This window comes from Suncus etruscus, chromosome 16 (genome assembly GCF_024139225.1).
Source record: "Suncus etruscus isolate mSunEtr1 chromosome 16, mSunEtr1.pri.cur, whole genome shotgun sequence".
Lineage (NCBI taxonomy): Eukaryota > Metazoa > Chordata > Mammalia > Eulipotyphla > Soricidae > Suncus > Suncus etruscus.
Genome location: NC_064863.1, coordinates 18,100,808 through 18,125,554, shown reverse-complemented (window position 1 = coordinate 18,125,554; position 24,747 = coordinate 18,100,808). Strand labels below are relative to the sequence as shown.

The 24,747-nt window shown below is 40.9% G+C and overlaps 1 protein-coding gene across 1 annotated transcript in view; it reads left to right on the top strand.

Moving 5' to 3' along the window:
* ADGRA3 (adhesion G protein-coupled receptor A3) overlaps window positions 1-24,747 on the top strand; it is a 92,695-nt gene that overhangs the window by 40,217 nt on the left and 27,731 nt on the right. The window contains 3 exon segments of the mRNA XM_049790045.1: window positions 80-235; window positions 17,073-17,234; window positions 22,309-22,512. Coding sequence (XP_049646002.1) covers window positions 80-235; window positions 17,073-17,234; window positions 22,309-22,512 — 522 coding nt within the window.

Sequence of the window (24,747 nt, the reverse complement as noted above, 5' to 3'; positions counted from 1 at the left end):
TTGCAAAAGAAATGTAAGCAAAAGAAATTGATAAAGAATTTGACATTATTGCTATGTGTTTCCCCCTTTTTAAATGTAGATGCCCCTAAATTTGACCAATGCTATCGCCACGGCCCGGCAGTTGCTGGCTTACACCGTGGAGGCCGCCAACTTTTCTGACAAGATGGATGTTATATTTGTGGCTGAAATGATAGAAAAATTTGGAAGATTTACCAAAGAGGAGAAATCAAAAGAGGTATTTTTCAAGTTCAGCTGAGTACTGTAAATCGAACCTAGGGAGCCATGTGTCAGCAGCTGCTCATGGGATTGGGCGGGGTCTGGGTTTTGTTTTGTTTATAGGGGTGGGAGGTGCCAGTGGGGGAGGGTCCTCCTGAGCTCAGAGAGGTCAAGTTCATCATGGGTCTTGAGTCTCTAGTTTGAAAGCTGTATGTGTATCCTGAATTTTCATTGAGTTCATTTGTTCATTTCCAAAACTGTAGCTGAGAATTTCTGTTTGCTGATGAGAAGGTAAGGAGACCCCTCTGGCTTTGGAAGCTGGGGTTCTGGTAGAGGGAGATTCATTGGGAAAAGCCATGTGAACATCCATGTGTGGGTCACTAGACTTTTCTTCACAGCTAAGTTACAACTTCTGTATGGTGCATTCATTCAGTCACCAGGGCTGTGTTGTAAATTGCTAACATTTCTGTAATGTCCTAGAGAAGAAAAGAACTACTTAGGAATATTTTTTTTTTAATTTTGGGCCATACCTGGCAGTTCTCCAGTCTTACTCCTGACACTGCACTAAGGGATCACTCCTGGTAAAACTCAGGAAATTATATGGGGTGCTGAGGATTAAACCTGGGTCAGTCATATGCAAGGCAAACCCTTTACTCATATAGTCTCTCTGGTTCGATTGCAAGAATTTTTGAAAAATTGCAAGTAAATGGATCATACAAATCTTGAACATTTATTGTTCATGACTTTGGAAAGAGGAATAATGTAAAAGGGACTCATTATAATGATGATTTGCATGTCAATCTCATATTCTTTAGGGAAAACATTGACAACAAAAATTGTAGAACTAACAGGCAGCAAATGTTTTGAATAAGGTATATAATGTATTATGTTTTTAGTGTTTGAGCTTTGTGAGGTCATTGATTATTATATGCGCTGATTATTTTTGAATACAAAGTCTTATGTAGATTTTTTGGGGGATGGAAGGGGCAAACCTGGCAGAGCATAGGGCTTATCTAAGTTACCTTGCTCTATGCTATCACTATGGCCTCTTGCTTGGATTTTTGAGGTAGAAGATGAAATATATCTATGTCAAGTCATAAACGGAAGTCCAAAGGAAATGAAATAATATACCCAGAGTTAGAGAGCTGATTAGGTAGAGCAAAGTTAGAAATATAACCCAGAATATAAAACAAGAGATTTTATGGTTATAATATTAAGAAACAATAGAAACAAGGGTGAGAACAGGTCTATTGGAGAAAACCTGCCACAAGTAGTAGGGGGAGTGCAGTTAGGGCAGAGAAGAGAGCAATATGATTGTGATAATTGGGAATGATAACTCTGGACAAGAATTGAGTGCAGAAATTAGGTAAAAAGGGGGAGAATATAGGGAGGAGAGGAGAGAGAGAAGATGAGAAGAGAGGAGAGAAGGAGAAGAAGAGAGAGAGAAGGAAGGATGGAGAGAAAGGAAGGGAGCGGAGAAGAGAGAGATCTGTCCTAGAGGCAGGGGGTACAATTGGGGACATTGGAGGGAACTGAGCATTAGTGAAGGGTATTATACATTGTATGACTGACCCTCAATCATGAACAGCTTTGTACCTATGAAAAAGTAAAAACTATTATGAATAACCTAGTAATCACAGTGATTAAATTAAAAAAATTTTTTTGTAAAAGAAAGAAAAAGAAACCAGAAACCCAGAACCCTGATTCTCTGATCTGGAAGTTTTCTACTGATTATGTTTGATTTTTCAGATGGTTTGTGCTGTGCTGGTATTCTGGAAATACTTTCTGTACAACTATGGGGCTGAAGTAGAACAGACTAAACAATCTAGTACATTTTTTCATACTGGACTTCTCTGCATCAGTTGTGTTCAAAGATTATTTTGCTTGTGCTCTTTCTCTAAGCCAGGAGTTTTTTTTTTTTTAAATTCATGCAGAATATTATTAGTTTGCATTTGGGGCACTCGATTTGAGACTGTAGCCTAATCTCCTAGTTATTGATACATCATAGCTGATAAAAAAAGGAAAGTAGTTCTGTTTCTCTAAAGGGTACTCTGCTGCTCTGTGGACCACTTGATAGTAAGCCAATATTTCAATGTTAGCATCTGAACTGTTAACCACAATTTTCTAATGAGTTTTCCTGCTGCTCAAGGATGTCTGGGTTTCATCCTGATTCCCGTGTTGAATTTTTAGAGGCTGCTGGCCTAGACTCTGTGGTCATACTGCTCTCCATTGTTGATTATAATCACAGGTTAACTGCCCACATGATTATAAGTCATTTATGCAAGTGGGATGTTTATAGTCATAAGAATAATTGAAATGACATCTTCAATACAGATAAGAGAAAATATTTTGTATCATGCTACACCTGTTTCTTCCCATGCTGACCCCGTCTGATTTGAAGGGCATTTGTGGTGATTGGGGGTACAGTCCATTGTGTGTCTGTGTGTAGGACAAAGTTTTCACTTTGGGTTCTGAGATCGAAGTATCTTGAGGCAGAACTGGAATAGTTACATGAATTTCAGATGCTAGATATTCCATACAGAGTTAATACTTGATTTGTTTATCTTGCAGAGTTTGTAGGTATCAAAGAAAATAGGAGCGGAACTGACAAAAGAGTCACAAAACTAAGATACATACCTACATCTATACACACACAAACACAAATATATATCGTATTTTATAGGATTTGGAAATGGGACACTCATTTCATCTTAGAAGCTAACGATTGGCAGGCTGGGTTTCCTTTATCAGCAGAATGCTTTTGTTTTCTAGAAACTGAAGGAAACTCATCACTTTCACTGGCTGACCCAGGAGGAAAATCTCATTACACATAATCTTTTATGTGTAAAGATAACTAAATATTTCCTCGTATTCAGGGGCATTAAGTTTTCATTCATTAGTGTGTGTATGCATATATCTTAGTTTTGTGACTCTTTGCCCGTGTGTGTGTGTGTGTGTGTGTGTGTGTGTGTGTGTGCAGTGTAGTGTAGTGTAGTGTAGTGTAGTGGTAGAGTGGTATTGTATAGTGGTAGTATAGTGTAGCATAGCATAGTGTTGTGTCATGTTGTGTCCTGTCGTGTCCTGTAGTGTGTGGGCCAGGCTGGGCCTAAGATATGCTGAGAATGAATTCAGGGCCTCACACATGCCAGATCTCCTTGCAACTGCTTTAGCCATTTTCCTTATAGTGCAAACAAATGATGCCAAGTTATTTCACATAAATAGAAGGAACAGAGGGGATAGTACCTGGGATTGAATAATGGGCAGTATAAGTAGGATATTATACTGGATGTAGTGACAGCTGTTTGAGATTCTTTAGAAACTTAAACCACAAGCCATAAACTCTACTATTTACAATTAAAAGAAAAAAAGCATCTGATGAGATCTAGAGGCTCCATTTTAAGGTAATTACTGCAGCATAAATTGATGTTAAAATTATCCTATAGTTGTACAAGTCAATGGATGTTTGGATTATATTCAGGGCTGCTCTGCTTTGGGTAATTTGTAATGAAATTATTGCCTGGCAGTTGCTCTTTCACATGTGGTCTTGCTTATCTTGGAGTAGAGCTGAAAGTCTCCAGGCTCCCAGGCCCTCATGGTATATTCTTTGGGGTTTATCTATTTTTGGGGGGGAACTTTTGGGGCCCTCCCTGGAAGTGGTCAGGGCTTACTCCTGGCTTAGTGCTTAAGGATCACTTCTGGCCAAGCTTGGAATCATATGTGGTGCCAGGTATTGAATCTGGTCAGTTGTGTGCAGGACAAGTACCAATCCCCTATATTCTCTCACTGGCCCCTTTTTGGGCTTTTATTTTAATTTAGTTGAGTATTTATTGGATTATACCTGGTGAAGCTCAGGGTTGACTCCTGGTTCTGCTCTCAGAAATTATTCCTGGGGATGCTGGGGAATTAAATGGGATGCGATGCTGGGAATCAAATACATGTCAAATGTGTGTAAGGCAACTGTCCTACCCACTATACTTTCTCTTCAGACCCTCATTAGGATTTAGATACAACTGGGGGTGATCTTTCAGGCCCCACAGTATCTGTTTCCTATGTAACTATATAGAAGAATTCCTGTGGAATAGCATCTATGCATGTTAGGTGGGTAGAAAGTCTGTAGGGTTTTATTTGATTAATGTGTTCTGGATTTAATGGTGAGTTAGGCCTGCACCTCAATTCAAATTCTCTGCATGTTCATTGGACAGATTATACAGACTGAGATCCTCAGAGCACCGCTAATTTCATTCTGGAAGTTCTTAGCTCTGCTGGGGTTTTCTGGGGTTCCCCAGCATCATGTGTCTTGCATTGGATCAAGAATTAGCAGTGCAGACCTTGATCCTCAGAAGTGTAATGTTCTTTCATCTTCATGATGTATCTATTCACTTATGTATTCTTGGTTTTAGGGCCACACCTGGTGGTGCTCAGGGTTTACTTCTGGCTCTGTGCTTGGTAATCACTCCCATAGTGTTTGGGATAATATAAGGGGTGCTGGGGATCAAACTTAGGCTGACTATGTGTCAAGCAAGTCTCTACCTATTGTACTCTCTCTTTAGCCCCTCATTTCTAAATTTTAAAATATAATCACTTTATATATCTGTTATATATATAAATATATAAATACTTTTCTTTTTTACTTTCTTTTGGGGGGCACACCCAGTGACGCTCAGGGTTTACTCCTGGCTATGCGCTCAGAAATTACTCCTGGCTTGGGGGATCATATGGGGCACCAGGGATCGAACCCAGGTCTGTCCTGGGTCAGCCACGTGCAAGGCAAACGCCTTACCACTGCACTGTCGCTCTGGCCCCTATAAATATATTAAAAAAAAAGTTTTTATCAATCCAGATCAGCACATCAGACTTTTTGAATGGTTAGGCTCTTTAAAGTTGCAATTTCTGGTTGTTGTTTTTTTTTTAATACTTTCTATTACATTATAGTTTGAAACCAGTATGAGTTAGAAAATTCTAGAGGGATTGTTAAACACATTACTAAGCTCCAGCTCCTGATTTCTGAATTAGGAAGACCTGGGTAGGACATGAGAATTGATTTTTCTAGTTATTTTCCCTGTGATACACTGCAGGTGTCTGCACAGCCTTCTAGGACCACTGTGGTACCTTTATTTTTCTCTCCTCCACCACTCATTTTACCTTTTTTGGATTCAACCTTTTAAAAACTTTTCAGAAACTATTTTAGGGGAAATATTCCAGAAGTATAGGAAAGAGGATGCTCTCGTTAATAACTATTTTGTGAAGCTTCAACTGTTCTATTTACCAGCCCTATTTTGTTTGTTTGTTTTGGGGGCTGCACCTGGCTGCTGGCTCTGTGCTTGAGATACATTCCTAGCAGGGATTAGGGGACCATATGGGATGCCTAGGATGGAACTCAGGTTGAGGATCAAACCCTTATTGGCCATGTGCTAGGCAAACTCCCTACCTGCTGTGCTATTACTCCAACCCACCAGCCCTTCTCTTTTCTCTTATTTCCTCCCTCATGTCTTTGCCATTTCCTCTCGTTTCTTCCCCATGCTTTGCCCTTTCTCTTCCTTCTGCATTTCATCTCTTACTTTCCTTTTACCCCCTCAATTCTGGAACATTTAGTAACACATCCTGGATGTTGCAGTTTTTCATAATTTTTTTTCAAATGCATAGAAATTTAAAATAGAGCCATGATGCCATTATTTATCTATTAGATACTATTACAAAAGGAGCTTTCAATTCTAAATATCCAGTTATTAGTCCATATTTTATTTTTCTTGATTTTTACATTTTTACAAAATGTAGATCTCATGGTCGGTTCCCTTATGAATCCATTTTCACTTAGTTATGTGAAAATTTTTAAATACTGTCAAATAAGAACCTTAAGAATAGCTTTATCGGGGCCGGGCGGTGGCGCTGGAGGTAAGGTGCCTGCCTTACCTGCGCTAGCCTAGGAGACGGACCGCGGTTCGATCCCCCGGCGTCCCATATGGTCCCCCAAGCCAGGAGCGACTTCTGAGCGCATAGCCAGGAGTAACCCCTGAGCGTTACCGGGTGTGGCCCAAAAACCAAAAAAAAAAAAAAAAAAGAATAGCTTTATCTCCTCCTTTTTAAGATGCTTTATATATTTTTCTCTCTAGTTATATATTGATGAAAGCTTCAGAGCAGTGTTGTTTTATATGAGTGACGAAAGGTCCCACTTAGACTGGCTTAAGATGTTAATCATTTTTTCTGACACTGATGTGAATTTAGAGGCAATAGCAGGATTGGAGAACCACCTTGAGGTTCTCTACACTGAGGATTAGTGTCGTGTCTGAACCCAGCTTTGTGGAAAGGTCAGAGAGTATTGCAAATTGTCTAGGAAGGAGTCAAAGTGTTCCATCTCTATAGCCAAGGTCAAGACCCACTAGTTATCAGTTTTAGGACTCTCTCATTTTCCCTCAAGTTTCCTTGCTTCCTCTTTTTTTCCCTAGGTTTGAGCTAAAAGGCAGACTTGTCCTGAATGCTTCTCCTTTGGATTACCTGCTCTGTACAGTGCTAGGTCCTTCTGTGCAGTTAGTACATAGTATCATTGGAGTTCACCATGAATACATCTTGAATTCCTGTGCTTAATTTGCTACTGGCCTCTAGAGTCTTGATTTGTTGACTAATAGTGGTTCATTTTCAAGGACCTCTTTTGAGGCTGGAGCGGTGGTGCAAGTGGTAGGGCGTTTGCCTTGCATGTGCGCTTCAAAGCCCCGACTTCCCATATGGTCCCTCAAGCCAGGAGCGATTTCTGAGCGCATAGCCAGGAGTAATCCCTGAGCATCACTGGGTGTGGCCCAAAAAAACAAAACAAAACAAAACAAAAAAAAAGAAAAGAAAAGAAAAAAGAAAGAAAGAAAAATAGAATTAAAAGACTTGTTTCCTGGAAAAGGGATATTCAGGTTCAAATGCTTAATTTGCATGTATTTATTGGGCCCTGAATTCCATCTCAACACTGTTAGTGGCAGGGTTAGGGAAGAATATTTTTTTAAATTTTCTTTTGGAATTTTTTATTTTTTTGGTAGACTTGTCCAGGCTATTTTGTCTTGTCTAGTTTCAAAGTCACATACATTTTTGTAATCTGAAAAAGACAAACTCCATTCCACTAGAAGAATGCTAGGAATTGCAGTAATTAAGCTGTCATGTTTATTTCTGCCTTTCTTGAATACTTTTCTCATAATCCAATAATTTGCTTAAAAATCTTCTTGGTATACCTGGAGGAAATGCTCCTTTATTTGTAAAATTGTCTTTGTTGCATGTCTAGAAACACAGCAAGAATCGCCTTACCCTACTGCCATTGATGCGCGTTTTTCATTTGTCTTTGTCTCACTTTCTTCTTAATTCTTTTATTTCTCTAACTACTGATGATTACTTTTAAAAAGTTGAGATATCATTTATATATACTGTTTTAATTTATTTATATATACTGTTTTAATTTATTTGTTTCAGGTAACAGTGTTGCAGTCTATTTGTATGAGAGAAAACAGAATAAAATTGGTTAGCCATTACCAATTATTTTTTTTGTGGACAGAATTTTTCAGTTCTATTTTAGCAGTGTAATGTTTGCAGTTCTTATCTTTTGTTTGTTTTGGGGCTCCTCCTAACTGTGCTAATGATATAACTGGCTCTGTGCCTAGGGATCTCTCTTGGAGGGCTCAGAGGACTATATGATTCTGGGCATTGAACCTAGGTCAGCTGCATATAAGACAAATACCTTATACACTGTATTATTGCCTTAAACCCTCTATTACTTTTCTTTTCTTTTTTTTTTCTTTTTTTTTTTTTTTTTTTTGGTTTTTGGGTCACACCCGGTGGTGCTCAGGGGTTACTCCTGGCTGTCTGCTCAGAAATAACTCCGGGCAGGCACAGGGGACCATATGGGACACCGGGATTCGAACCAACCACCTTTGGTCCTGGATCGGCTGCTTGCAAGGCAAATGCCGCTGTGCTATCTCTCCGGGCCCTATTATTTTTATTCTTTAATTGAATTAAGATAATTTTGTTTCCATTGTGCTATCTCCAATCTTCCTTTTTAAAAGAAATCGAGAATAATTGTAAACATCTTGCCTTTTTTTCCCTCTTCCCCCTCTCATACATTCTCCATTTACCAACCCTGCCCGTGACACTCCCTTCATGGTCATCATTATCTTCTCTCCAGTACCACAGTAATATCATGAAAATTAGTTCTTTTCCCACATGCTAATGAGGGGCCTCTATTATAAATTAACTGCTAACTAAGCAAGCTGCAGAGACCGCCTACAGCGGACACTCAGGACATTGCATCTACTTAAGACCAACAGATAACACATAAAATACTTTGTTTACCACGCTGAAAAACTCCTTCATTTTAAGCTGGCTAGTTCTTAACATACTTTGAGATGGGCACTCTATAGGATGCTTCATTTTTCTTCATTGGAGAAAATGATGAACAGATATTTGGAAGCTAGGTCAGTTGCTGCTACCTCATTAGCTGGTCTACATTGTGTTCCTTCTCAGTTCCAGAACTTTCCTCCTTCCCATCCATGTTCCCCCAAGGCACCATCCTTTTTGTTTCACTGATACTTGAATATATGTCATTCTTGTTTATCGTGCATTGGACTTGACAATGATACTTGAAAAGGTAAATGGAGGAAAGGGTCTCAAATCAATGGCTTCTTTTGAGCATAGCCTAGAGAGTTTAATGAAGATCATTTTCTTCCTGCTTTCCCCCCTTACTTTATCATAGAATGAGACATTGCAAGCACTTCTTTTAGGCTTCTGATCTCACTGTATAAATTGAGACTCAGTGAGGCTACGTGATATGCTTATAGATGTCTTAACTGTAAATGAAAGAGTTTCAGTCTGAACTCATAATGGGACTGACGTCCAAGACACAAAAACATCTTGATATTCTTCCTTACTCCTATGACATTAATTAAAATAAGTGCCATCAAGTTTAGTGTATATGCTGTCTTAATACTTACTATGTTCTACCTATATTAAATTACAAAAGGGTGTAATTTTCCTTCCAACCTACACATGCAACTTCACAGCAGATGATTTTAACATATAGATACTGTGCCACAGAGTATTTGTTTGTTTGTTTTTAAAATTTTTTTTTGTTTTTGGCCACACCCATTTGATGCTCAGGGGTTACTCCTGGTTAAGAGCTCAGAAATTGCCCCTGGCTTGGGGAGACCATATGGGATGCCTGGGGATAGAACCGCGGTCCTTCCTTGTCTAGCGCTTGCAAGGCAGACACCTTACCTCTAGTGCCACCTCACCGGCTCCTATTTTTTAAAATTTTTGTTTATACCTGGTGATGCTTATGAGTTACTCCTGGTTCTGCATTTAGGAATCACTCCTTGCAGTGCTCCTTGAACCGTATAGGATGCTGGGGATCAAATCCAGGTCTGCCACATGCAAAACAAATGCCCTTATCTAATTTGCTATCTCTCTGTCCCCCTGAGGCTCCTATATTAATATATATTATCTAGTTTTTATAGATGTATATAACTGTATGCATGTATATATTAACTTGGGTTATTTATTTTACATTATTTAATATATTTTATTATATTCATATTTATTATATTTATATGCTTATTCTATTTGATATAATAAAATATGATGATGGTTGCAGTATTGAAATTATATGCAGGATAAATCATTAATAGCTGTAATATAAACCACAGAATCTCTGTTAAAAATTATAATATAGTGGCCAAAGCAATAACACAGTGGGCTGGCTGACCTGGATTCATTCCCTGACTCTCTTGGTCCCCCGAGCCTGCCAGGAGTAATTTCTGAATGCAGAGCTGGTAGTATCCCTGAGTGCCATGGTGTGTCCCAAGCCCCCCAATTATTCTATAGTGGCCAGAGCTATTGCAAAGTGTGTAGGGCCTTTGCCTTGCAGGCTGCCAACCTGGGTTCAATTCCTGACATGATTCCCTGAGCCTGCCTGGAGTAATTTCTAGTGCAGAGCAGGAGTAAGTAATCCCTGAGCACCATTGGTTGTGGTCCAAACCCCATACATTCATGATGTCATATATGTTATATTATTAATATATTAGACATACTATGTCTGTTGGAGCTGGAGCAGTGGCATGGAGTGGTAAGGCATCTGCCTTGCCTGTGCTAGCCTAGGATGGACTAGTTCAGTCCCCTGGCATCCCATATGGTCCCCTAAGCCAGGAGCAATTTCTGAGCGCATAGCCAGAAATAACCCATGAGTGTCACTGGGTGTGGCCCCCCCAAGCCCTCCCGAATATCATACTATCTATAAAGCATGATTTGACAATTCTGAGTAAATTACACTTAATAAACTATATGTGTCTAGTGCAAACATAATTTTGCATTTCTGGAAACTCAAATTTTTACTTAGATTCAGTATCACTTGATTGCAGTGGTCTGGAGCCAAATTCATCAGTATGTCTAAGGTATACCTACACTTATTTCTTTTAACTATGGCAGCTCAAAAGTAGAGGTTGGGTATTTCTTTCACTGCCTTTTCTCCAGAGCTTGGGACAGCATCTGGCTCACGTGGATACTCGATAAATATTCAGTAGCTTTATAGATAGCATATAGTTATGAGCTTCTATACCAGAAATCATCTAGTAAATAGGCATATAAATTTAAGCAGGACTTTATATTGTACCTGCTCCTACGGGATTTGCCTGGGAAGCAAAATAAGGGCAGGATACATGATAGCAGAGCAATATGTAAAAAAACAAACAAACTAATTTTGAATCAAATACCTTTGTGTTTGGGTTTTTTTTTTGGGGGGTGGGAAGCCACACCCAGTGATGCTCAGGGGTTACTCCTGGCTCTGCACTCAGGAATTGCTCCTGGCAAACTCGGGTTGGTCACATTCAAGGCAAGTACCCTACCCACTGTGTATCTCTGTATCCTAAACACTTTTTTTGTTTTTCTTTTTTTTGGGGGGGCGTCATACCCGGTAACACTCAGTGGTTATTCCTGGCTATGCACTCAGAAATAGCTCCTGGCTTGGGAGACTATATGGGATGCCAGGGATCGAACTGCAATCTGTCCTAGGTTAGCACTGGTAAGGTACCCTCCGGCCCAACAATTTAAAAAAAAAAAAGAGATAGGATTAGAACAAGTTACCCTTTTTCTATTTTCTTTATATTTTTAGCCTTAGGGGTTACATCTGGATTTGCATTCAGGAATCACTCCTAATGGTGTTTGGCAGACACTATGGGATGTCGAAGATTGAAGTGTTATTGGCCTTGTGCAAAGCAAGTGCCCTACCTGCTGTACTATTGCTCTGATTTATTTTGCTTTAAATTGAGGAACTGTTGGCTAACACATCTTCGTGTGTTTTAGTGTTATAATTTCACAAATGTATGTTATACAGGAGTTAAAAATTAGGCAGTTTCCACCTTCAACAGGAGAAGGGGTGGTGATGATTGAAAACACAAGATGAGGGTTGGAGCTGGGAAAGAAAAACAGAATGTTTCCCCATAGCATAAGTCTTAAGGACTAACTGCAGGCTATCTGCCCATATAATACATAAGTCATAAGGACTGACCATCAACTGATCTTCAAGGACACGTCATCATATACCTTTTCTCCAGCCTATACTCTTTTCAACCAGTTGTAAGCTATAGAGTTCTGTTGCTATAGAATTCTGCTGGCTGGCATGACTCTGGCAGCCTCTGTAGAGACTGTCAGACCTTGCCCAGGAGCTCACCCCAATAAATATCCCAGTTGTTCAAATATTCCTCTGCTTCTTCTGTTCCCCCACCTTTCATTATACAGATCAGGCCAAAGAGCCAAGATTCCTCCAGTCAACCACAGTTGAATGGGTGCTCTCTGTTGGTATACCTATCTGAGATCCTGGATTTAGGTGTAGATACCTAAGACCCACCCATTTCTGGGAGGGGTCTTGGGAACCAGATATTAGGTGTAACCTTACCTGCAAAACCCCGCCCATTCCTGGGAGGGGTCTTGGAATAGGTAGATAAACCCTGAAGCCAGGGAATTAAGGCTCTCTGCCCTGCTGCGCTCTCGGGCTTTAGGTGCTCTACCTCTTTTGGTCTTGAACCAGGATGGAGGCCAAAGGGAAGATGGCTGAAAGGGTTAAGACGCAGGGCTAGCGAAGTATGGCTGTGCTTGAAAGGTTATGAGATAGGCCACACACATGTGGTGAATAGGGCATGAATAAAGTTAATGGTTCCTGATGCCTGCCTGTGAGTGAGTCTTGATTACGCCAATCACCTGGGCCTGGGACCCGCTGGCTGGATGGGGTTGCGGAGCCACGTGGCCAGGGCCTAAGAACAAAGGCCTCCATCCTTCACCATCCATCGCCATCCAGATCAATCGTTAATTATTTAATTCAACACTCTCCACCTTTCTTCCCACTCTGTACTCCTCCCCGCTTAGGCATCCTCAATTCTGCACTCAGAGGCAAAGGCTTTGTTTTGTTTGGTTTGTGTGTTCTCTGCTTTTCATAGGTGAGTGAGATCATACATGTTTGTCTTTCTCCTTGAATTAATTTGACTGAGTATGTCCTCCTCAGGTTCCATCTATGATATCTCCAAAGGCAGTATTTCACCTTGCAATTGAGCTGTATTCCGTTGTTTATATATACCACATCTTTACCCACTTTTCTATGGTTGGCCACTTCACTTGTTCTGAAGCCTTGCAAAGAGCCCTTCAATAGACAGTTTTTTGATTTGCTGTTTTAATGTTCTTTGGATAAAAACTTAGGAGTCGGATGTTTAGAGTATATAATAGTTCTTTTTATGTGTTTAAACCACACTCAGGAGTGCTCAGTGGTTACTCTTTGTATATTCAGGGAATCATATGGGATTCCAGGGGATTTAACCCAGGTCGGCTACATGCAAGGCAAACCATCTCCACATTGTACTCTCTCTTCAGCATCAGTTAACTTTATTTTGAGAGAATGTCTGCACTATTTTCCATTGAAGTGGCATTAATTTACATTCTTACCAATGGGACAGAGAAAAAACAATAGAGCCTAATAAGGATTCTTTTCTCTTATACCCTCATTAGCATTCGTTGATTTGGTTCTTTAGATCTAGGGCACTCTCATAGGTGTGAGTTGGCATATATGTCACCTAGTACTTTTGGTTTATATTCCCTTGATTTAAGTCATAGTGAGCAGGTTTTTATATGTACAGTATGACTATGTCTGTTTTCTGTGAAGTGTTAGTTCAACTCTACTTGCCATTTTTTTATTTTTTTGTGGTGGATGTTGTGAGTTCTTCTAGCTCTTGCCATTAGCTCTTTGTCAGTTATGTGTTATGCAAATGTTTTCTCCCATTTAGTAGGATACCTGTTTGGTATGGTTTCTTGTAGAATGTAAAAGTATTTGAGCTTGAGGGAATCCCCTTTGTTTTGTTTTGCTTTTGTTCCCTTTGCTGTTGTATTGAAAAGCATCAAGGACACTCCTGTCATAGTGTGCTCTGCTTATGTTTTCTTCAATGCATTTTATGATTTTACATGCATCTACCCTCCACATTTTTATTTGGTAGTGGATTAATTTTTGTGCGTGGAATGTGAGCAGATTCAGAGTCAACTTTTTTTTTCTTAGATTAAATAGGGGTTTGGATAGAGGTGAAACAGTTTTGCTGTGTGCCTCAATCCTACTTACATATGAACACAGACATGGAAATTGTCCTACCACTTTTTCACAAAAACTTTATTTTAGCCTTTGCATTTAGACTTATAATTATTGAAATTACTATTACATTCAATTTATTTTATTTAATTTATTTTTGTTACAGGAGAACCATCTGGGGCTATTTCTGGCTTTGTCCTCAGTGACCCTTGGTGGTACTTAGGGGACCATCATGGTACTGGAATTTGAATCAGGGTTGGCTTCATGCAAGGCAAATGCCTCCCCTCCTGTATTCTCTCTAGCTCCTCTATTTGAGATTTAAAGACATTATTTACTTCTGGATATCATTTTATCCAGCATCATTCAATGATAAAAATATTGTTGCTGGTGGGAGATGTTGTATTTACTGAAGAGTAGTAATCTCTGAAGTGATGAGAAGTGAAACCACAGTCGCAGGGGTCTCAAACTCAATTTACCTGGGGGCTGCAGGAGGCAAAGTCGGGGTGATCCTTGAGTGCAAAGTCAGTAGTAAGCCTTGAACATTGGGGTGTGTGACCCAAACAACTAAACAAAACAAAACAAAAAAGGATTCCTCTAGGGCAGGGCCACAAAATGTTGTACGAAGGGCTGTTTGCGGCCCTCAGTCCGTGAGTTTGAGAGAGGTGTTTAATTACTTCCATCATGCTGAGAAGTGCCCAGGAAATCCATGACCAATGAGAGTCTGCTCTGGGCCCTTTCTCTGAGGCCTCATGTCTCACCAACCACATCAAGTGGTACTTGGGTCTATGCTGTGAATGATCACTGCCATTTGGTTTTTTGGGGGAGCCCTGGACTTATGCTAGAGTGAGGAATTGCTCTTTGCAGGAAAGGAAAACCAGTCCTAAATTTTACCCAGGCTTTTCAGGTGCTTTGCCTTTTCCTCACAGAAAAGAATGTCAGGAGGAGATAAATAGTGAAGTAAAACGAGTTTATTCAGGAAATAAGAGATGCTCAAGAGAGAACATAGGTGTCTCCAAACTGAAAAAGTGCCCAAATCCAAAGCAGGAATGTGTAGACTGTGCCCTAGAGAGAGAAAGTGCACACCTTAGGGTGATGATAGAGCCATATTCTGTTTCTCTGCTACCTTTACAAGTTGTGCCAAACTACTCCTCGACTTGGTGCAGTGTAAGGAGGTGTGTGTGTGTGTGTGTGTGTGTGTGTGTGTGTGTGTGTGTGATTAGTGGGGTGAGGAGAGAGAGAGGAGAGAGGAAAGAGAGAGAGGAGAGAGAAAGATATTGATTCATACCAAACTTTAGGAATGTATGGTGAGTGTGGACTGGTTTTCGCATTCTGTCAATCTGTATTCCCACCTGCAAAAGTCTTTAGGCCAGAGACATGCTGCAAAGGTTGAGATTTTGCCTAGCACATGACTGACCCTGGTTTGGATCCCACTGCATCTCATTTGGTTCCCCAAATACCAGGAGTGATCCCTGCGTACAGAGCCAGAAGTAAGCCCTGAGCATGGTTGGCTATGGCCCCCCCAAATCAAGCAAGCAGAAATAAAAAAAAAATAAACCTTTATTTTTTTTGCTTATAACTGTAGGGGCTCAGTTTTACTCCTGACAGTGCTGGAAGATCATATACTATTCTGGGGATCAAACCCAATTGAACTGAATGCAAGATGAACACCTAATCTACGCTGCTGTCTCTAGCCCAAATACTGAAGTGTTAAACACTCTTTTATTACCTCTAGAGTCTGACACCCTCAAGGCAAAGCATATTATGGGATTAAAATGGTTATAAAGGAGGGGAAAGCAAAATGAATCATAAAATAATGAGAAGAATGAACATTTTCTGAATGCTTGCTATATGCCAGGCACACTTTTAGGAGTCTTCATATTTACAAGTATCACTTACTGTTCACGTTTGAAAGATAGATAGACTTGGTTCTTGCTTTACAAACTGAGGAAGGTCCTTGAGGCTGAGTGGTTATTCCAGCTGCTCTCAGGGTTTAAAGACTGCACCACTGGATTTGAAGCATTTCCTTCTCTCTGTGGATCCCAGTCTGGGAGCTGAGAGTGTCTCAAGTTTTTACTTGTAAGTGAACTCCGAATGGGTGGATTCACCTTGGTGCAAATCCTCTTCAGGTCTAATGATTCTGTGTCCTGGAAAGAATGAGTTTTGGGTACAGAACAGGGTGGAGAAGGTCAGCATTGATGATCAAAAGATGTTTTGGAAATGGCCTGGGAGTTGATGGGCTGGGCTGGGGGCTTAAGACATTAATACTTTTTGATAGTAAGAAGAGTCACTGCTCTTCCCTCTGGAATACGTCTGTTATTTCTTCTTTTTTTATTTTTTAAAATTTTATTTATTTATTTATTTATTTTGGGTTTTCTGGAGTCATACCCAGCAGTGCTCAATTTTACTCCCAGCTAGCTTTCAGAAATCACTCCTGGCAGGCATGGGGGACCACATGGGATGTCGGGATTCAAACCACCATCCATTCTGAATCAGTTGCTTGCAATGCCCTATCGCTGTGCTATCTCTCCGGCCCCTCTATTATTTCTTCTGCCATAGATCTTATAAATATTACTCCCTACCTTCAGTTTCCCCTAACTTCTCAGGCTGTCTTTTTCGCCTGACCTGCTATAGTCTGGCTTGGAGCATGTAAGTCAGGACCAACAGGAGTCTTTGACTTGTCACACTGGCATGGCCTGAGAAATGCAAGATCTTTAGCTATAAACCGAGCTAATCCAAAGAATCCAGTAAATGAAAGAAATAAAACAAATGGGACCAAAGGGAGTCTCTTCAGACTACTGATTTTATGGCCCTAGATCTTAAAGTATGCACAGAGCTAGAAGGAAAGAGTGTTGTTCCTTCAGGCTGGGGACCACCATGCTGTACCCGAGCAATGCATGTGATCTGGCAGCTCACAGAGCTGAGCCTCCATGGAATTTGACATGTAAGTGGATCCTAATGAGACTGCCTGAAGGTCTTTCTTAGGAATACTGCTGAGCTAAGAGATCTGCAGGAAGGAAGCAGTGTTTGTTTAGACACACTGGGATTTGTCCAGAGTTGGAATCCGTCCATTCCCAGCTGACGTCATGTCGTTTTTGAGCCCTTGCACCACACACACACCACATGCCTCAGTTTATCATACCACATGTCTGTATTTTTGCCCGTGATTTTAGACTGGAGCCAAATTTTGGTGACTCCTTAGGATGTTTTGATGCTTTCAGTTTACTTGTCCATCCCTGTTGGTTTCAGAGTTTGTCTTTTCTCTCCCACGCCCCACCAGCTCGGGGATGTCATGGTGGACATCGCTAGTAACATCATGTTGGCCGATGAGCGCGTCCTGTGGCTGGCACAGAGGGAAGCCAGAGCCTGCAGTCGGATTGTTCAGTGTCTCCAGCGTATTGCCACCTACCGGCTGGCCAATGGGGCACATGTGTACTCCACGGTAAGTTTGCCAGGATCCTGGGGAAAGGAATTCATTGAGTGTACGCTAATGGGAGAAGGAGTGAATAAGGGGGAGGGACAGAGGGAAGGAGGGAGGGAGGAGAGAGGGAGAAAATTTTTCCCATGAGGTCTTGCAGATCATTTTCATGGTGCTACAGGGCCCAACTTGTACATACTCTAAAGGCTAATTCTGTTCTTAAAGAGCTCCAGTTTCTGGGTAATTAGAGAATATACTTTGTTTTCATTGGGTGGTTTGTATGGCCAGGGCCTCAAATGGAGGGATGCTTTGAGACCCATGTGGTGCTAGGGATCTAACAGTGATCAACTCCTTATTTAACACATGTTCCTTGACCCCTTTGCTGTCTTTCCAGCCTGCTGAGTCCTTGTTTTTGTTGGTTTATTTGGTTGGTTTTGGGGTCACACCTGCAACACCTCAGCAACTATTATCTGCACATTTTTGGAGAATTCCAGCAGTACTCAAGGCAGGGGCAGAATTCAGACCTGTGACTCCCATTTGCAAGGCATTTCCTCCAATATTTGGAACTGTTACCCTGTTCCATTCTCAACCTCTGTTTTGGTGCTAGGAATTGAGTCCAGGACGTACTGCCTACTAAATGTATGCTCTACCAGAGAGTCTTTATTTCTAGCTTTGGAAATGACTTTTTTTTTTCAATCTGTAATTTGAATAATGATGATAATCATAGAATCATCTGAAACTACAGCAGAATAACATTGTAGGACTGTTTTCTCTAATGCCACCATAGCCTGCCTTTTCTGGATCCTGAAGCTGATTTGAGAATCTGATGATTTGCTCAGGTTCCCTTTTCAAGAACTGTACTCTGTATTATTATTATTATTATAATTTTTTTTCTTGGGTGGCTGGTGCTCAAGGTTAACTCTTGGCAGGGCTCAGGGAACCTTACGTGTTGGTGCCAGGGGTTGAACCCAGGTCAGTTGTGTGTAAGGTAGGGATCTTATTCTCAGTGCTCTCTCTCCAGCCCCTTCTCTTGACATTGTCAATGAGTCTTTTTGTTTTGTTTTGTTTTGTTTTTTTCAACTGGGACACAACTGGCTGTGCTCAGGAGTTACTCCTGGCTTTGCACTCAGAAATTGCCTCTGGCAGGCTTGGGGGACCATACAGGATGCTGGAAATCGAACCAGAGTCCTTCCAGGGTTGGCCACCTGCAAGGCAAACACCTTACTGCTGTGCTAGCACTCTGACTCTGTCAATGAATCTTAATCTTGGACTAGAGTGTTTTTATATTTGATGATCATGAAGTTGAGTAGTAATAAATTCTATTTATACTTAAATCAAGCGAATTTCATGCCATTTCCTGTTATTTCTAGTTCTAAAAATGTATTCAGTGTAAGAAATAAGTCCTAGAGCAATTATATTTTGATTTGGTCCATGATTTTTATTTCTTGATTATTTTAATGGGTTCATAAAATATTTGATTTTCCTTCCTATGATTTTATACTATTTAGGATTATTAGTTTTTCTACTGTTAGATCCTTTTTATGATGGTACTTTTTTTTTTTTAATTCTGCCTTTTTTTGCTCAATTAGGTTTAGGATTATTTTCTAGAATTTCAAAACAGAGGTCTAGTCTGGCTGAGATTTAATTGCAGAACTCAGGGAAGTTTTGCTCTCAGAATCAACTTCTTGGCATCGCTTGGTTCTTCCTTAGCTCTCCCCCGGCATGGAAGGCTATTGTAAAGTCCTTGCATGCTTCAGTCTGTCTTGCTACTCAGTTGAAAGAATGTTTTCCTCTCAGCCTTAATGCTGTTGCTGAGAATTAAGAAGATATAGGCCATCTTGGGCATTGCACATCATTTGTGAAATAGTTTCCAAGAAATTCTGTGTCTACTTCTGATCATCAGCTATTAAGGGAAGCATCTCTTTTTTTACTCGGGGCTCACATGTTTGAGGAAAGGTTAATTCTTTGGAAACTCAGGTTCTCACTGGTTTGCCATGATTACGTGTATCTTGGAATAATACAAAATTGAAATTTAAAAATCTGTATTTTTGCTTACAAATACAATTGGATTTTGTCAGCTGTTTTGCTATGTGTCATGTGTGCCAAGAACTTATGCAAAGATGCCTTAGACTTGAAAACTTGGGGCTCTACCAACTTTTTTATTATTTTGTTTTGGGGCCACACCTAGTAGTGTTCAAGGCTTACTTCTGACTCTGCCCTGAAGAATTACTCCTGGTAGTTCTCGGGGGATCATGTGGGATGCCTGGAATCGAACCTAGATCAATTGTTCAAGGCAACACCCTACCCACTCACTATACTATTGCTCTGGCACCTCCACCAATTATTTTACAGATGCTACCAGGCAAATTCTACCTTATTCATATATGAAAATAATATTTCTAATCAATTTAATATTCCTTTATTCTTTAAGACCCATGAGAAGATGACTTTGTCCATAGATAGTGCTTAGGAAGTGACTTATCTATATGGTAGACATTATTCTTCTTGTAAGACAGGAAGAAGGAAGCCTGAAATTGCCATTAGTCCTGTATCTTCTAACCTCTGAGCCTTGAGCTCATTCTCACTCTTAAATTTCTTAGTACCGTTTAGGCAGGTACCATCTATGACTGAATTGATTCACTTATAAAATTCATTTACTGAACAAAGAAAAGGCAAAACAAAATTAATCTCAGGGGGCCAGAGTGATAGCATAGCAGCAGGGTGTTTGTCTTGCACACTGCCAACCTGGGACAGACCCGAGTTTGATCCCCAACATCCCTTATGGGCCCCCCCCCAACTTTCCAGGAGTAATTTCTGAGCTCAGAGCAAGGGGTAACTCCTGAGCACCCTGCCGAGTGTGGCCCCAAAACACAAACAAAAATAAAATATAATAAAATAAAATTCATTCACTGGGCCAAAGAGATAGCTCCAAGGGTGAGCCTGCAGGAGGTGGTTCAATCTAACCTGGGAGCTCAAAGCAAACCACCCTGACCAACAGCCACTAATAAATAGTTCTTGAAGAACACGGGATAGTCCAAAACAAGCAAAACAAAGCGAGTCTGTTTCTTCAGTATTTGAACCAGCACTTCCCTTTCCTGTCAGGAGGAGTAATCAGCTTTGCAGTGAGTCTATGACGTTTTTTTATGAGAGAAACTTAATGCACAAAGTTAACTTTGTCTTCCTATAAAAGGAGAGAAGTGCCCAAGGCATAAGGTATTGATCAAACAACTGCTAAGTCATCTTCACAAGTTGTGTTCTCCTTCCTGGCAACTCTAAAGGGGAGCAGGGGACCGCATATTTCTCTAGCTCATTTTTGTTTTTGTTTTGTTTTTGTTTTTGGGCCATATTCGGTGATGCTCAGGGATTACTTCTGGCTATGCACTCAGAAATTGCTCCTGGCTTGGGGGAACATATAGGACGCCAGGGAATTGAACCACGATCCATCTTAGATTAGCATGTGCAAGGCAAGCACCCTACCGCTTGTGCCACCATTCTGGTCTTTCTTTCTTTCTTTCTTTCTTTCTTTCTTTCTTTCTTTCTTTCTTTCTTTCTTTCTTTCTTTCTTTCTTTCTTTCTTTCTTTCTTTCTTTCGTTCTTTCTTTCTTCTTCCTTCCTTCCTTCTTCCTTCCTTCCTTCCTTCCTTCCTTCCTTCCTTCCTTCTTCCTTCCTTCCTTCCTTCCTTCCTTCCTTCCTTCCTTCCTTCCCTTCCTTCCTTCCTTCCTCCTTCCTTCCTTCCCCTCCCCTCCCTCCCTCCCTCCCTCCCTCCCTCCCTCCCTCCCTCCCTCCCTCCCCCTCCCTCCCTCCCTCCCTCCCTCCTTCTTTCCTGTAATGTATCTTCGCTGTTAAATCCTTTGTTGGGTATTTGTGCATCCAAGAACAGTCCCCAGAATGAGAAATTACTTTCCATCCCCATGTCCCCTTTCGGGGGGAGACCTTGGTAATATTTATCCGCAGCAAATAATAATCCACACAGACAAGAAGGATAGGATTGGGCAAAGAGAGCGAGAGAATCCTTCTGCAGCAGTTTTCCGCAAAAGGCCCCCTCTCCCCTCTCCCTCTTCATCAAGCTATTTATTGCGAACTCAACAGGCGCCCCACCTGGAAGGGGCTAGGTGGGGCAATAGTCACAGAACAATCCTAAGGAAATACTTTTATATATAACAATTCCAAGAATAATATTATGGAAACTTTTTCATATACTACACTTCCTTCCTTCCTTCCTTCGTTTCTGGACCACACCGGGTGATGCTCAGGGGTTACTCCTGGCTATGCACTCAGAATATCACTCCTGGCTTCGGGGACCATATAAGACTCCAGGGGATCAAACCACGGCTTGTCCTAGATTAGCGCATGCAAGGCAAACACCCTACCATTTGTGCCACTGCTCCGGCCCTTGTTTTTTGTTTTTTTTTTCTTTCTTTTTTTGGTTTATGGGTCACACCCAGCAGCGCTCAGGGGTTACTCTTGGCTCTATGCTCAGAAATCGCTCCTGGCAGGCTCATTCGGGGGACCATATGGGGTGCCGGGATCGAACCACTGTCCTTCAGCATGCAAGGCAAACGCCTTACCTCCATGCTATCTCTCCGGCCCCTGGTTTTCTTTTTTTAAAGGACATTGTCCACTTCTACTTTCAGCTTGAAGTTTCTAGCCAAGTTTTTTTCAAATCAATTAGAATTGTAATTAGAGTCAGAGCCTCCTGACTTCTTTTCCACCTGATAGTTCTTCCTATTTCAAAACCTCCTTTTGTTTCTCCATCCTCTTACTCTTTTATTTTGTTCATTCCACCATGTCTTTGTTCAGCACAAACCTTTGCCTTTGCAAGCAAGAGGTCCTGGCTAGAATCCTGCACCTCATCTCACTCCCCTTGCCCAGCACTGCCTGGAGTGACTCCTGATGACCACAGAGCCAGTTGTAAGCTTAGGACACAGCCTGGGTCCTGCACCCCACAAGCCGCCCATACCAAACAAATAAAAATCCTTGTCCTTGGGTAGAAAGTGTTTTCTCAGAACTTAATATTTCTGGATCTGAAAAGTGCTTTGCAAATGCTTCATGTTCCATATTGTGACTTTCATCACTCCTGTTTGGTTGACTTTTGAAGTATTCACCCAATATTGCTCTGGAAGCTTATGTCATCAAGGCTGCTGGCTTCACGGGGATGACATGCACCGTGTTCCAGAAAGTGGCCACCTCGGACCGCTCTGGACTCTCTGACTATGGAAGACGTGACCCGGAGGGAACCCTGGACAAGCAGCTGAGCTTTAAATGCAATGTGTCCAACACGTTTTCAAGTCTGGCCCTAAAGGTACGTGTCAGACCATTGTCTCTTAGGAACCTTCTGAGTATTCGAAGATTTTTTTTTTTTAGATAATTTTTATTGTGACTAATGTGAATTACAAATCTTTCACAATAATATTTAAGGTACATTGTGACATTGAATCAGTGTTGTCCTCCCTCCAACCCTATTCCCAGGATCCCCCTCTTTTGCCCCCCCCCCCCCAGATTGCTAGTATAACTGGTCCCCTCTGTATATAGCTTGTTGAAGATTGGGTATTGATGCTGTTGTCGCTGGCTTTGGGTTTGGCATTTAAGACCTTTTTTTTTTTTTTTTTTAATTTCTACTCAATGTTCATACAAATGTTTGATTCTGGTACCATCCATTTTCTTCGCCCTCAATTTATGAGGCAGAACAAGATGATTCAAATTACATGGTTCTGTTTGAAAAAAAAAAGAAAAGAACAAAATGAAAAAGAAAAAACTAAAAACAAAACAAACAAAAACTGTGTTGCAAGTTACTGCAGAGCAGAGTGGTTCTGTTTTTGCTGTAGTTGAAAAGAAATTTCAACCCTGGAAGGGCTCTGGAATGACTTTTACAGGCCCAAGGCTGTTGAATCATTTGCTCTGCTCAACAGAGTAAACATTACGTAGTGCTCTAAGAATGATTAGATGGATATTGCATGTTCAAACAGCATCAGTAGCCTTCAGCTTTATTGTCCTCTTGATTTCTGAGGTTCCAGATACTTGTACCCCAAGTGGACCCATTAACAAAGTCGAGATTTCAGATAAGAGAACTTTGGGTCAGGCAAGATCTATCACAGCGTTTGGCCAAGAAATGCAGAAATGTGAATGATTCTGTCTTTCGAAAAGGTGTATTTGGTTATCATAGGCAAAATAAAAAGTCTGGTTTTTTTTTTTGACTTTAGGAAGAAGGGTGATTTCAGATGTGGGCAGGGGGCATTCCTGGTGCTACTAGCCAGGTTGGCTGGCAAATCCATGTCAGGTCAAGGCTGTGGTACTTGCTCAGGCCCAGCCATTCCAGGGCCAGCCATGGCCAATCCAGTCCTGCCCTAGGGCCCCTGGAGCAGTAAAGACAATGCTTGGAATTTGATACTAAAGAGATCTTTATTTTATTTCTGGAATAAGGAGATGCTGATGGGTTGGTGAGTTGAATTTGATGAAGCGCCTTAGGGTTCCGTGCACAGGAATGTGATCTCTCTACCTAGACATCAGGTTCATGCTCAGCCAGGTTCATTCTCAGCTGCCCCACTAAAAGCATGCAACCTAAGAGGTGCATCTTTACCCAAGTGTCAGTTTCTTTCTGCTTCCTGAGTATCAGGACATGGGACTGAACTCAAAATTTCTTGAGAATTAAATAAGGCAAATCAGTATTCATATCTGTTTCTCTACAGCAAGCAGCTGATAGATGTTAGTTATTCATGTTTAGTCTTATTATCTGTTCCTTGTTAAACGATGAATATTTTAATGTAGAGATTATGATTATTTCATGGTGAATGTTTGGACTCTGTAGTGTCAGGCCAGAATAGGGACATATTCAGTAAGTGTTTATTCAGTACACATTGTGTGCCAAGATTAATGTATGATGAAACTTAGTTACAAAATGATTTCTAGTGGCCGGGCGGTGGTGCTAGAGGTAAGGTGCCTGCCTTGCCTGCGCTAGCCTTGGACGGACCGCGGTTCGATCCCCCAGCGTCCCATATGGGTCCCCCAAGCCAGGAGGGACTTCTGAGCGCATAGCCAGGAGTAACCCCTGAGCGTCACCGGGTGTGGCCCAAAAAACAAAAAAACAAAAACAAAAACAAAAACAAAATGATTTCTACAGGTAAATATGAACCTCCATGTTATTCTTTAGCAGTTTAATAATCAAACGATGGTATGAACTGAATGAACTGATTAGCTGGGTAAGGAAGGCCTGGCGAGTATCGTAGCATCTGCCTGTTTAAAATGGAGGAGTCAAGAAAATATAGAGGAGTCAGCTCTTGGGAATACCTTGACTCATTCTACTTTTTGTGTTAGAAATCTATGGGTATAAGCAAAATGAGGACATTAGGGCATTTTAATCATTTAAATTACAGAGTGTTTCACATCTAACTTGCTATAGGAAGGATACGAAAACCTAGAGGACGTTTTTGAGTTAAGAACCTTGGGGCTTCTTAGTTTAATGTCATTGTAAATTAGGGAAATACACAAATTTAAATACACACATAAAATAACAGATTTGGCTCCTAAAAATAATCCAAGA